Genomic DNA, 14,528 nt, shown 5'->3' on the forward strand with positions numbered 1-14,528 from the left:
GTTCCCCCTGCAGCCTGGTAACCAGTCAACTAGTCAGTAACCGTACTGTCCTGTTCCCCCTGCAGCCTGGTAACCAGTCAACTAGTCAGTAACTGTACTGTTCCCCCTGCAGCCTGGTAACCAGTCAACTAGTCAGTAACTGTCCCGTTCCCCCTGCAGCCTGGTAACCAGTCAACTAGACAGTAACTGTACTGTCCTGTTCCCCCTGCAGCCTGGTAACCAGTCAACTAGTCAGTAACTCTCCTGCTCCCCCTGCAGCCTGGTAACCAGTCAACAAGTCAGTAACTGTACTGTCATCTTCCCCCTGCAGCCTGGTAACCAGTCAACTAGTCAGTAACTGTCCTGTTCCCCTTGCAGCCTGGTAACCAGTCAACTAGTCAGTAACTGTACTGTCCTGTTCCCCCTGCAGCCTGGTAACCAGTCAACTAGTCAGTAACTGTCCTGTTCCCCCTGCAGCCTGGTAACCAGTCAACTAGTCAGTAACTGTCCTGTTCCCCCTGCAGCCTGGTAACCAGTCAACTAGTCAGTAACTATCCTGTTCCCCCTGTAGCCTGGTAACCAGTCAACTAGTCAGTAACTGTCCTGTTCCCCCTGCAGCCTGGTTACCAGTCAACTAGTCAGTAACTGTACTGTCCTGTTCCCCCTGCAGCCTGGTAACCAGTCAACTAGTCAGTAACTGTCCCGTTCCCCTGCAGCCTGGTAACCAGTCAACTAGTCAGTAACTGTCCTATCCTGTTCCCCCTGCAGCCTGGTAACCAGTCAACTAGTCAGTAACCGTACTGTCCTGTTCCCCCTGCAGCCTGGTAACCAGACAACTAGTCAGTAACTGTACTGTCCTGTTCCCCCTGCAGCCTGGTAACCAGTCAACTAGTCAGTAACTGTACTGTCCTGTTCCCCCTGCAGCCTGGTAACCAGTCAACTAGACAGTAACTGTACTGTCCTGTTCCCCCTGCAGCCTGGTAACCAGTCAACTAGTCAGTAACTCTCCTGTTCCCCCTGCAGCCTGGTAACCAGTCAACTAGTCAGTAACTGTACTGTCCTGTTCCCCCTGCAGCCTGGTAACCAGTCAACTAGTCAGTAACTGTCCTGTTCCCCCTGCAGCCTGGTAACCAGTCAACTAGTCAGTAACTTTCCTGTTCCCCCTGCAGCCTGGTAACCAGTCAACTAGTCAGTAACTGTACTGTCCTGTTCCCCCTGCAGCCTTGTAACCAGTCAACTAGTCAGTAACTGTCCTGTTCCCCCTGCAGCCTGGTAACCAGTCAACTAGTCAGTAACTGTACTGTCCTGTTCCCCCTGCAGCCTGGTAACCAGTCAACTAGTCAGTAACTGCCCCGTTCCCCCTGCAGCCTGGTAACCAGTCAACTAGTCAGTAACTGTCCTGTCCTGTTCCCCCTGCAGCCTGGTAACCAGTCAACTAGTCAGTAACCGTACTGTCCTGTTCCCCCTGCAGCCTGGTAACCAGTCAACTAGTCAGTAACTGTCCTGTTCCCCCTGCAGCCTGGTAACCAGTCAACTAGTCAGTAACTGTCCCGTTCCCCCTGCAGCCTGGTAACCAGTCAACTAGTCAGTAACTGTACTGTCCTGTTCACCTTGCAGCCTGGTAACCAGTCAACTAGTCAGTAATTGTACTGTCCTGTTCCCCCTGCAGCCTGGTAACCAGTCAACTAGTCAGTAACTCTCCTGTTCCCCCTGCAGCCTGGTAACCAGTCAACTAGTCAGTAACTGTACTGTCCTGTTCCCCCTGCAGCCTGGTAACCAGTCAACTAGTCAGTAACTGTCCTGTTCCCCCTGCAGCCTGGTAACCAGTCAACTAGTCAGTATCTGTACTGTCCTGTTCCCCCTGCAGCCTGGTAACCAGTCAACTAGTCAGTAACTGTCCTGTTCCCCCTGCAGCCTGGTAACCAGTCAACTAGTCAGTAACTGTCCTGTTCCCCCTGTAGCCTGGTAACCAGTCAACTAGTCAGTAACAGTCCTGTTCCCCCTGCAGCCTGGTAACCAGTCAACTAGTCAGTAACTGTACTGTCCTGTTCTCCCTGCAGACTGGTAACCAGTCAACTAGTCAGTAACTGTCCTGCTCCCCCTGCAGCCTGGTAACCAGTTTACTAGTCAGAAACTGTACTGTCCTGTTCCCCCTGCAGCCTGGTAACCAGTCAACTAGTCAGTTACTGTCCTGTTCCCCCTGCAGACTGGTAACCAGTCAACTAGTCAGTAACTGTACTGTCCTGTTCCCCCTGCAGCCTGGTAAAAATCAACTAGTCAGTAACTGTCCTGTTCCCCCTGCAGACTGGTAACCAGTCAACTAGTCAGTAACTGTACTGTCCTGTTCCCCCTGCAGCCTGGTAACCAGTAAACTAGTCAGTAACTGTCCTGTTCCCCCTGCAGCCTGGTAACCAGTCATCTAGTCAGTAACTGTCCCGTTCCCCCTGCAGCCTGGTAACCAGTCAACTAGTCAGTAACAGTCCTGTCCTGTTCCCCCTGCAGCCTGGTAACCAGTCAACTAGTCAGTAGCTGTACTGTTCCCCCTGCAGCCTGGTAACCAGTCATCTAGTCAGTAACTGTCCCGTTCCCCCTGCAGCCTGGTAACCAGTCAACTAGTCAGTAACAGTCCTGTCCTGTTCCCCCTGCAGCCTGGTAACCAGTCAACTAGTCAGTAGCTGTACTGTTCCCCCTGCAGCCTGGTAACCAGTCAACTAGTCAGTAACCGTACTGTCCTGTTCCCCCTGCAGCCTGGTAACCAGTCAACTAGTCAGTAACTGTACTGTTCCCCCTGCAGCCTGGTAACCAGTCAACTTGTCAGTAACTGTCCCGTTCCCCCTGCAGCCTGGTAACCAGTCAACTAGTCAGTAACTCTCCTGTTCCCCCTGCAGCCTGGTAACCAGTCAACTAGTCAGAAACTGTACTGTCCTGTTCCCACTGCAGCCTGGTAACCAGTCAACTAGTCAGTAACTGTCCTGTTCCCCCTGCAGCCTGGTAACCAGTCAACTAGTCAGTAACTCTCCTGTTCCCCCTGCAGCCTGGTAACCAGTCAACTAGTCAGAAACTGTACTGTCCTGTTCCCACTGCAGCCTGGTAACCAGTCAACTAGTCAGTAACTGTCCTGTTCCCCTGCAGCCTGGTAACCAGTCAACTAGTCAGTAACTGTACTGTCCTGTTCCCCCTGCAGCCTGGTAACCAGTCAACTAGTCAGTAACTGTCCCGTTCCCCCTGCAGCCTGGTAACCAGTCAACTAGTCAGTAACTGTCCTGTCCTGTTCCCCCTGCAGCCTGGTAACCAGTCAACTAGTCAGTAACCGTACTGTCCTGTTCCCCCTGCAGCCTGGTAACCAGTCAACTAGTCAGTAACTGTCCTGTTCCCCCTGCAGCCTGGTAACCAGTCAACTAGTCAGTAACTGTACTGTCCTGTTCCCCTTGCAGCCTGGTAACCAGTCAACTAGTCAGTAATTGTACTGTCCTGTTCCCCCTGCAGCCTGGTAACAAGTCAACTAGTCAGTAACTCTCCTGTTCCCCCTGCAGCCTGGTAACCAGTCAACTAGTCAGTAACTGTACTGTCCTGTTCCCCCTGCAGCCTGGTAACCAGTCAACTAGTCAGTAACTGTCCTGTTCCCCCTGCAGTCTGGTAACCAGTCAACTAGTCAGTAACTGTACTGTCCTGTTCCCCCTGCAGCCTGGTAACCAGTCAACTAGTCAGTAACTGTACTGTCCTGTTCCCCCTGCAGCCTGGTAACCAGTCAACTAGTCAGTAACTGTCCTGTTCCCCCTGTAGCCTGGTAACCAGTCAACTAGTCAGTAACAGTCCTGTTCCCCCTGCAGCCTGGTAACCAGTCAACTAGTCAGTAACTGTACTGTCCTGTTCTCCCTGCAGACTGGTAACCAGTCAACTAGTCAGTAACTGTCCTGCTCCCCTGCAGCCTGGTAACCAGTTTACTAGTCAGAAACTGTAATGTCCTGTTCCCCCTGCAGCCTGGTAACCAGTCAACTAGTCAGTTACTGTCCTGTTCCCCCTTCAGACTGGTAACCAGTCAACTAGTCAGTAACTGTACTGTCCTGTTCCCCCTGCAGCCTGTTAAAAATCAACTAGTCAGTAACTGTCCTGTTCCCCCTGCAGCCTGGTAACCAGTCAACTAGTCAGTAACTGTACTGTCCTGTTCCCCCTGCAGCCTGGTAACCAGTCAACTAGTCAGTAACTGTCCTGTTCCCCCTGCAGCCTGGTAACCAGTCAACTAGTCAGTAACTGTACTGTCCTGTTCCCCCTGCTGCCTGGTAACCAGTCATCTAGTCAGTAACTGTCCCGTTCCCCCTGCAGCCTGGTAACCAGTCAACTAGTCAGTAACTGTCCTGTCCTGTTCCCCCTGCAACCTGGTAACCAGTCAACTAGTCAGTAACTGTACTGTTCCCCCTGCAGCCTGGTAACCAGTCAACTAGTCAGTAACCGTACTGTCCTGTTCCCCCTGCAGCCTGGTAACCAGTCAACTAGTCAGTAACTGTCCCGTTCCCCCTGCAGCCTGGTAACCAGTCAACTAGTCAGTAACTGTACTGTCCTGTTCCCCCTGCAGCCTGGTAACCAGTCAACTAGTCAGTAACTGTACTGTCCTGTTCCCCCTGCAGCCTGGTAACCAGTCAACTAGTCAGTAACTGTCCCGTTCCCCCTGCAGCCTGGTAACCAGTCAACTAGTCAGTAACTGTCCTGTCCTGTTCCCCCTGCAGCCTGGTAACCAGTCAACTAGTCAGTAACCGTACTGTCCTGTTCCCCCTGCAGCCTGGTAACCAGTCAACTAGTCAGTAACTGTCCTGTTCCCCCTGCAGCCTGGTAACCAGTCAACAAGTCAGTAACTGTACTGTCCTGTTCCCCTTGCAGCCTGGTAACCAGTCAACTAGTCAGTAATTGTACTGTCCTGTTCCCCCTGCAGCCTGGTAACCAGTCAACTAGTCAGTAACTCTCCTGTTCCCCCTGCAGCCTGGTAACCAGTCAACTAGTCAGTAACTGTACTGTCCTGTTCCCCCTGCAGCCTGGTAACCAGTCAACTAGTCAGTAACTGTCCTGTTCCCCCTGCAGCCTGGTAACCAGTCAACTAGTCAGTAACTGTACTGTCCTGTTCCAACTGCAGCCTGGTAACCAGTCAACTAGTCAGTAACTGTCCTGTTCCCCCTGCAGCCTGGTAACCAGTCAACTAGTCAGTAACTGTCCTGTTCCCCCTGTAGCCTGGTAACCAGTCAACTAGTCAGTAACTGTCCTGTTCCCCCTGCAGCCTGGTAACCAGTCAACTAGTCAGTAACTGTACTGTCCTGTTCCCCCTGCAGCCTGGTAACCAGTCAACTAGTCAGTAACTGTCCTGTTCCCCCTGCAGCCTGGTAACCAGTCAACTAGTCAGTAACTGTACTGTTCCCCCTGCAGCCTGGTAACCAGTCAACTAGTCAGTAACTGTACTGTCCTGTTCCCCCTGCAGCCTGGTAACCAGTCAACTAGACAGTAACTGTACTGTCCTGTTCCCCCTGCAGCCTGGTAACCAGTCAACTAGTCAGTAACTCTCCTGTTCCCCCTGCAGCCTGGTAACCAGTCAACTAGTCAGTAACTGTACTGTCCTGTTCCCCCTGCAGCCTGGTAACCAGTCAACTAGTCAGTAACTGTCCTGTTCCCCCTGCAGCCTGGTAACCAGTCAACTAGTCAGTAACTTTCCTGTTCCCCCTGCAGCCTGGTAACCAGTCAACTAGTCAGTAACTGTACTGTCCTGTTCCCCCTGCAGCCTTGTAACCAGTCAACTAGTCAGTAACTGTCCTGTTCCCCCTGCAGCCTGGTAACCAGTCAACTAGTCAGTAACTGTACTGTCCTGTTCCCCCTGCAGCCTGGTAACCAGTCAACTAGTCAGTAACTGCCCCGTTCCCCCTGCAGCCTGGTAACCAGTCAACTAGTCAGTAACTGTCCTGTTCCCCCTGCAGCCTGGTAACCAGTCAACTAGTCAGTAACCGTACTGTCCTGTTCCCCCTGCAGCCTGGTAACCAGTCAACTAGTCAGTAACTGTACTGTTCCCCCTGCAGCCTGGTAACCAGTCAACTAGTCAGTAACTGTACTGTCCTGTTCACCTTGCAGCCTGGTAACCTGTCAACTAGTCAGTAATTGTACTGTCCTGTTCCCCCTGCAGCCTGGTAACCAGTCAACTAGTCAGTAACTCTCCTGTTCCCCCTGCAGCCTGGTAACCAGTCAAGTAGTCAGTAACTGTACTGTCCTGTTCCCCCTGCAGCCTGGTAACCAGTCAACTAGTCAGTAACTGTCCTGTTCCCCCTGCAGCCTGGTAACCAGTCAACTAGTCAGTATCTGTACTGTCCTGTTCCCCCTGCAGCCTGGTAACCAGTCAACTAGTCAGTAACTGTCCTGTTCCCCCTGCAGCCTGGTAACCAGTCAACTAGTCAGTAACTGTCCTGTTCCCCCTGTAGCCTGGTAACCAGTCAACTAGTCAGTAACAGTCCTGTTCCCCCTGCAGCCTGGTAACCAGTCAACTAGTCAGTAACTGTACTGTCCTGTTCTCCCTGCAGACTGGTAACCAGTCAACTAGTCAGTAACTGTCCTGCTCCCCCTGCAGCCTGGTAACCAGTTTACTAGTCAGAAACTGTACTGTCCTGTTCCCCCTGCAGCCTGGTAACCAGTCAACTAGTCAGTTACTGTCCTGTTCCCCCTGCAGACTGGTAACCAGTCAACTAGTCAGTAACTGTACTGTCCTGTTCCCCCTGCAGCCTGGTAAAAATCAACTAGTCAGTAACTGTCCTGTTCCCCCTGCAGACTGGTAACCAGTCAACTAGTCAGTAACTGTACTGTCCTGTTCCCCCTGCAGCCTGGTAACCAGTCATCTAGTCAGTAACTGTCCCGTTCCCCCTGCAGCCTGGTAACCAGTCAACTAGTCAGTAACAGTCCTGTCCTGTTCCCCCTGCAGCCTGGTAACCAGTCAACTAGTCAGTAGCTGTACTGTTCCCCCTGCAGCCTGGTAACCAGTCATCTAGTCAGTAACTGTCCCATTCCCCCTGCAGCCTGGTAACCAGTCAACTAGTCAGTAACAGTCCTGTCCTGTTCCCCCTGCAGCCTGGTAACCAGTCAACTAGTCAGTAGCTATACTGTTCCCCCTGCAGCCTGGTAACCAGTCAACTAGTCAGTAACCGTACTGCCCTGTTCCCCCTGCAGCCTGGTAACCAGTCAACTAGTCAGTAACTGTACTGTTCCCCCTGCAGCCTGGTAACCAGTCAACTAGTCAGTAACTGTCCCGTTCCCCCTGCAGCCTGGTAACCAGTCAACTAGTCAGTAACTCTCCTGTTCCCCCTGCAGCCTGGTAACCAGTCAAATAGTCAGAAACTGTACTGTCCTGTTCCCACTGCAGCCTGGTAACCAGTCAACTAGTCAGTAACTGTCCTGTTCCCCCTGCAGCCTGGTAACCAGTCAACTAGTCAGTAACTCTCCTGTTCCCCCTGCAGCCTGGTAACCAGTCAACTAGTCAGAAACTGTACTGTCCTGTTCCCACTGCAGCCTGGTAACCAGTCAACTAGTCAGTAACTGTCCTGTTCCCCCTGCAGCCTGGTAACCAGTCAACTAGTCAGTAACTGTACTGTCCTGTTCCCCCTGCAGCCTGGTAACCAGTCAACTAGTCAGTAACTGTCCCGTTCCCCCTGCAGCCTGGTAACCAGTCAACTAGTCAGTAACTGTCCTGTCCTGTTCCCCCTGCAGCCTGGTAACCAGTCAACTAGTCAGTAACCGTACTGTCCTGTTCCCCCTGCAGCCTGGTAACCAGTCAACTAGTCAGTAACTGTCCTGTTCCCCCTGCAGCCTGGTAACCAGTCAACTAGTCAGTAACTGTACTGTCCTGTTCCCCTTGCAGCCTGGTAACCAGTCAACTAGTCAGTAATTGTACTGTCCTGTTCCCCCTGCAGCCTGGTAACAAGTCAACTAGTCAGTAACTCTCCTGTTCCCCCTGCAGCCTGGTAACCAGTCAACTAGTCAGTAACTGTCCTGTTCCCCCTGTAGCCTGGTAACCAGTCAACTAGTCAGTAACAGTCCTGTTCCCCCTGCAGCCTGGTAACCAGTCAACTAGTCAGTAACTGTACTGTCCTGTTCTCCCCTGCAGACTGGTAACCAGTCAACTAGTCAGTAAGTACTGTCCTGTTCCCCCTGCAGCCTGGTAACCAGTTTACTAGTCAGTAACTGTAATGTCCTGTTCCCCCTGCAGCCTGGTAACCAGTCAACTAGTCAGTAACTGTCCTGTTCCCCCTGCAGACTGGTAACCAGTCAACTAGTCAGTAACTGTACTGTCCTGTTCCCCCTGCAGCCTGGTAACAAGTCAACTAGTCAGTAACTGTCCTGTTCCCCCTGCAGCCTGGTAACCAGTCAACTAGTCAGTAACTGTACTGTCCTGTTCCCCCTGCAGCCTGGTAACCAGTCAACTAGTCAGTAACTGTCCTGTTCCCCCTGCAGCCTGGTAACCAGTCAACTAGTCAGTAACTGTACTGTCCTGTTCCCCCTGCTGCCTGGTAACCAGTCATCTAGTCAGTAACTGTCCCGTTCCCCCTGCAGCCTGGTAACCAGTCAACTAGTCAGTAACTGTCCTGTCCTGTTCCCCCTGCAACCTGGTAACCAGTCAACTAGTCAGTAACTGTACTGTTCCACCTGCAACCTGGTAACCAGTCAACTAGTCAGTAACCGTACTGTCCTGTTCCCCCTGCAGCCTGGTAACCAGTCAACTAGTCAATAACTGTACTGTTCCCCCTGCAGCCTGGTAACCAGTCAACTAGTCCGTAACTGTCCTGTTCCCCCTGCAGCCTGGTAACCAGTCAACTAGTCAGTAACTGTACTGTCCTGTTCCCCCTGCAGCCTGGTAACCAGTCAACTAGTCAGTAACTGTACTGTCCTGTTCCCCCTGCAGCCTGGTAACCAGTCAACTAGTCAGTAACTGTCCTGTTCCCCCTGTAGCCTGGTAACCAGTCAACTAGTCAGTAACTGTCCTGTTCCCCCTGCAGCCTGGTAACCAGTCAACTAGTCAGTAACTGTACTGTCCTGGTCCCCCTGCAGACTGGTAACCAGTCAACTAGTCAGTAACTGTCCTGTTCCCCCTGCAGCCTGGTAACCAGTTTACTAGTCAGAAACTGTACTGGCCTGTTTCCCCTGCAGCCTGGTAACCAGTCAACTAGTCAGTAACTGTCCTGTTCCCCCTGCAGCCTGGTAACCAGTCAAATAGTCAGTAACTGTCCCGTTCCCCCTGCAGCCTGGTAACCAGTCACTAGTCAGTAACTGTTCTGTCCTGTTCCCCCTGAAGACTGGTAACCAGTCAACTAGTCAGTAACTGTCCTGTTCCCCCTGCAGCCTGGTAACCAGTCAACTAGTCAGTAACTGTCCTGTTCCCCCTGCAGCCTGGTAACAAGTCAACTAGTCAGTACTGTCCTGTTCCCCCTGCAGCCTGGTAACCAGTCAACTAGTCAGTAACTGTCCTGTTCCCCCTGCAGCCTGGTAAACAGTCAACTAGTCAGTAACTGTCCCGTTCCCCCTGCAGCCTGGTAACCAGTCACTAGTCAGTAACTGTTCTGTCCTGTTCCCCCTGAAGACTGATAACCAGTCAACTAGTCAGTAACTGTCCTGTTCCCCCTGCAGCCTGGTAACCAGTCAACTAGTCAGTAACTGTCCTGTTCCCCCTGCAGCCTGGTAACCAGTCAACTAGTCAGTAACTGTACTGTCCTGTTCCCCCTGCAGCCTGGTAACCAGTCAACTAGTCAGTAACTGTCCTGTTCCCCCTGTAGCCTGGTAACCAGTCAACTAGTCAGTAACTGTCCTGTTCCCCCTGCAGCCTGGTAACCAGTCAACTAGTCAGTAACTGTACTGTCCTGTTCCCCCTGCAGCCTGGTAACCAGTCAACTAGTCAGAAACTGTACTGTCCTGTTCCCCCTGCAGCCTGGTAACCAGTCAACTAGTCAGTAACTGTCCTGTTCCCCCTGCAGCCTGGTAACCAGTCAACTAGTCAGTAACTGTACTGTCCTGTTCCCCCTGCAGCCTGGTAACCAGTCAACTAGTCAGTAACTGTACTGTCCTGTTCCCCCTGCAGCCTGGTAACCAGTCAACTAGTCAGTAACTGTCCTGTTCCCCCTGTAGCCTGGTAACCAGTCAACTAGTCAGTAACTGTCCTGTTCCCCCTGCAGCCTGGTAACCAGTCAACTAGTCAGTAACTGTACTGTCCTGTTCCCCCTGCAGCCTGGTAACCAGTCAACTAGTCAGTAACTGTCCTGTTCCCCTGCAGCCTGGTAACCAGTTTACTAGTCAGAAACTGTACTGTCCTGTTCCCCCTGCAGCCTGGTAACCAGTCAACTAGTCAGTAACTGTCCTGTTCCCCCTGCAGCCTGGTAACCAGTCAACTAGTCAGTAACGACTGTCCTGTTCCCCCTGCAGCCTGGTAACCAGTCAACTAGTCAGTAACTGTACTGTCCTGTTCCCCCTGCAGACTGGTAACCAGTCAACTAGTCAGTAACTGTCCTGTTCCCCCTGCAGCCTGGTAACCAGTCAACTAGTCAGTAACTGTCCTGTTCCCCCTGCAGCCTGGTAACCAGTCAACTAGTCAGTAACTGTCCCTTTCCCCCTGCAGCCTGGTAACTTGTCAACTAGTCAGTAACTGTCCCGTTCCCCTTGCAGCCTGGTAACCAGTCAACTAGTCAGTAACTGTCCCGTTCCCCCTGCAGCCTGGTAACCAGTCAACTAGTCAGTGACCGTCCTGTCCTGTTCCCCCTGCAGCCTGGTAACCAGTCAACTAGTCAGTAACCGTACTGTCCTGTTCCCCCTGCAGCCTGGTAACCAGTCAACTAGTCAGTAACTGTACTGTTCCCCCTGCAGCCTGGTAACCAGTCAACTAGTCAGTAACTGTACTGTTCCCCCTGCAGCCTGGTAACCAGTCAACTAGTCAGTAACTGTCCCGTTCCCCCTGCAGCCTGGTAACCAGTCAACTAGTCAGTAACTCTACTGTCCTGTTCCCCCTGCAGCCTGGTAACCAGTCAACTAGTCAATAACTGTCCTGTTCCCCCTGCAGCCTGGTAACCAGTCAACTAGTCAGTAACTGTACTGTCCTGTTCCCCCTGCAGCCTGGTAACCAGTCAACTAGTCAGTAACTGTCCTGTTCCCCCTGCTGCCTGGTAACCAGTCAACTAGTCAGTAACTGTCCTGTTCCCCCTGCAGCCTGGTAACCAGTCAACTAGTCAGTAACTGTCCTGTTCCCCCTGCAGCCTGGTAACCAGTCAACTAGTCAGTAACTGTCCTGTTCCCCCTGCAGCCTGGTAACCAGTCAACTAGTCAGTAACCGTCCTGTTCCCCCTGCAGCCTGGTAACCAGTCAACTAGTCAGTAACCGTCCTGTCCTGTTCCCCCTGCAGCCTGGTAACCAGTCAACTAGTCAGTAACTGTACTGTCCTGTTCCCCCTGCAGCCTGGTAACCATTCAACTAGTCAGTAACTGTACTGTCCTGTTTCCCCTGCATTCTGGTAACCAGTCAACTAGTCAGTAACTGTCCTGTTCCCCCTGCAGACTGGTAACCAGTCAACTAGTCAGTAACTGTCCTGTTCCCCCTGCAGCCTGGTAACCAGTCAACTAGTCAGTAACTGTCCCTTTCCCCCTGCAGCCTGGTAACTTGTCAACTAGTCAGTAACTCTCCCGTTCCCCTTGCAGCCTGGTAACCAGTCAACTAGTCAGTAACTGTCCCGTTCCCCCTGCAGCCTGGTAACCAGTCAACTAGTCAGTAACTGTCCCGTTCCCCCTGCAGCCTGGTAACCAGTTAACTAGTCAGTAACTGTCCCGTTCCCCCTGCAGCCTTTCCCAGACCCCAGCAGGAACCCCTACAGAACCCCTAAAAGAGGCGGAGCTAAATGACAACATCACCATCTTTACCCGAATACTGGACAGACTGCTGGACGGCTATGACAACAGGCTACGTCCTGGACTAGGAGGTAGGGACCCATCCACCCCTCAATGTCTCCCAAATGGCACTATATAGGGAATAGGGCTCTGGTCTATAGTAGTACCACTATATAGGGAATAGGGCTCTGGTCTATAGTATTGCACTATATAGGGAATAGGGCTGTGGTCTATAGTAGTACCACTATATAGGGAATAGGGCTCTGGTCTATAGTAGTGCACTATATTGGGAATAAGGCCCTGGTCTATAGTAGTGCACTATATAGGGAATAGGGCTCTGGTCTATAGTAGTGTACTATATAGGGAATAGGGCTCTGGTCTATAGTAGTGTACTATATAGGGAATAGGGCTCTGGTCTATAGTAGTACCACTATATAGGGAATAGGGCTCTGGTCTATAGTAGTACCACTATATAGGGAATAGGGCTCTGGTCTATAGTAGTGCACTATATAGGGAATAGGGCTCTGGTCTATAGTAGTGCACTATATAGGGAATAGGGCTCTGGTCTATAGTAGTGCACTATATAGGGAATAGGGCTCTGGTCTATAGTAGTGCACTATATAGGGAATAGGGCTCTGGTCTATAGTATTGCACTATATAGGGAATAGGGCTCTGGTCTATAGTATTGCACTATATAGGGAATAGGGCTCTGGTCTATAGTAGTGTACTATGTAGGGAATAGGTGCCATTTAGGACACACACTTAAAACCTTTACCATGTTGCATACTGTTCAAACTGTATGGACATGTAAACTGATTGCATACATACCACATGTAAACTGATTGCATACATACTTTATGGACATGTAAACTGATTGCATACAGTACATACTGTATGGACATGTAAACTGATTGCATACATACTGTATGGACATGTAAACTGATTGCATACATACCACATGTAAACTGACTCTCTCTCCATATTGTTTCCTGGCCTCGTTAAGTTAAGAATCATAATTGTTTTATGATATAATGAAGCAGACATATGTTCCCTCCACTATAACCTCTGTATCTATTGTACCATTAGTAAGAGACCATAGACAGGTGATAATAAAGCTTTGTCAGTCTGCTAGTCCTCTATTATATTGTACCATTAGTAAGAGACCATAGAGAGGTGATAATGTCCTTGTTAGTCTGCTAGTCCTCTATTATAGAGGGGGATGGGCCTATATTCATAGCCCCTGGTAAACACAGGTCTCTGACGAAGAGACATGTTCATTGCAATGGTTAGGGGAGCTAGTGGGCGACTGACCTTGAGAGACAGAGACAGAGAGAGAGAGAGAGAGAGGAAGAGAGAGAGAGAGAGCGAGAGAGAGAGAGGAAGAGAGAGGAAGAGGAAGAGAGAGAGCGAGAGAGAGAGAGGAAGAGAGAGGAAGAGGAAGAGAGAGAGAGAGAGAGAGAGGAAGAGAGAGAGAGGAGAGAGAGAGAGAGCGCTATCACTCCTTTCATAAATGCCAGGGTCTTTGCTCTCAAAGGACCGAGGCCAACTTTTCAGATCCTCTTATGGAAAATAAATGTAATTATTGAAGGTTCAACGCAGAATTGTGTGTCAATCCATGTTGTTTGAATAGAAAAAGAGAAAGATCAGTGAAATAAAGGAACATGTATTCCCACGTGCCTCTCTGAGCAACTCCCACCCTCTCTGGATGGGATCTATTTTCTACAGAGAAGGTGACCGAGATCAACTTTTCAGATCCTCTCATGGAAAATACATTTGTATTTATTTTATTTTATTTTATACAAAGAAGGTTACTGAGATCAACTTTTCAGATCCTCTTATGGAAAATACATTTGTATTTATTTTATTTTCTACAGAGAAGGTTACCGAGATCAAGACAAACATATTTGTGACCAGCTTCGGTCCCGTTTCTGATACTGAAATGGTAAGGACTTCTTCTTGATTAATTCTCATCCTAAAAGAAACTGTAACAGCTTCCATATTCCCGTGCTACTTTTATTTATAATTGTATTATTGAATGAAAGTTTAAAAAAAAAAATGGAAAAACAAAAAAATTGAATCAATTTTTATAAACATTTACTTATTTCATCTATTTTTTTAAATTACGATTTGTATTTTTTTTTTTTTTAAATTACGAATAGTCTGTATTAAGGTATTGGGGCCGGTTTACCAGCAACAGATTAAGTCTAGGCCAGGACTAACAAGCAAACTCAATGGAGAATCTCCAATGAACATGCATCTTGGGGCAGCAGGTGGCCTAGTGGTTAGAGAAGGGAGGCAGGTAGCCTAGTGGTTAGAGGGGGGGAGGCAGGGTAGCCTAGTGGTTAGAGGGGAGAGGCAGGTAGCCTAGTGGTTAGAGGGGGGAGGCAGGTAGACTAGTGGTTAGAGGGGGGAGGCAGGTAGACTAGTGGTTAGAGGGGGGAGGCAGGTAGCCTAGTGGTTAGAGGGGGGGAGGCAGGTAGCCTAGTGGTTAGAGGGGGGAGGCAGGTAGCCTAGTGGTTAGAGGGGGAGGCAGGTAGCCTAGTGGTTAGAGGGGGGAGGCAGGTAGCCTAGTGGTTAGAGGGGGGAGGCAGGTAGCCTAGTGGTTAGAGGGGGGAGGCAGGTAGCCTAGTGGTTAGAGGGGGGAGGCAGGTAGCCTAGTGGTTAGAGGGGGGA

General features: G+C 50.5%; 1 protein-coding gene across 2 annotated transcripts in view; it reads left to right on the plus strand.

Annotated features, from left to right (window-relative positions):
• LOC106560669 (gamma-aminobutyric acid receptor subunit alpha-5) overlaps nucleotides 1-14,528 on the plus strand; it is a 95,537-nt gene that overhangs the window by 66,212 nt on the left and 14,797 nt on the right. The window contains exons 3-4 of one of the 2 annotated variants that reach the window (XM_045688002.1): nucleotides 11,811-11,947; nucleotides 13,730-13,797. In XM_045688002.1, the coding sequence (XP_045543958.1) occupies nucleotides 11,811-11,947; nucleotides 13,730-13,797 (205 nt within the window). The remainder of the gene's footprint in view (nucleotides 1-11,810; nucleotides 11,948-13,729; nucleotides 13,798-14,528) is intronic. The other variant, XM_045688003.1, reaches the window with a different exon arrangement.

This window comes from Salmo salar, chromosome ssa10 (genome assembly GCF_905237065.1).
Source record: "Salmo salar chromosome ssa10, Ssal_v3.1, whole genome shotgun sequence".
NCBI lineage: Eukaryota > Metazoa > Chordata > Actinopteri > Salmoniformes > Salmonidae > Salmo > Salmo salar.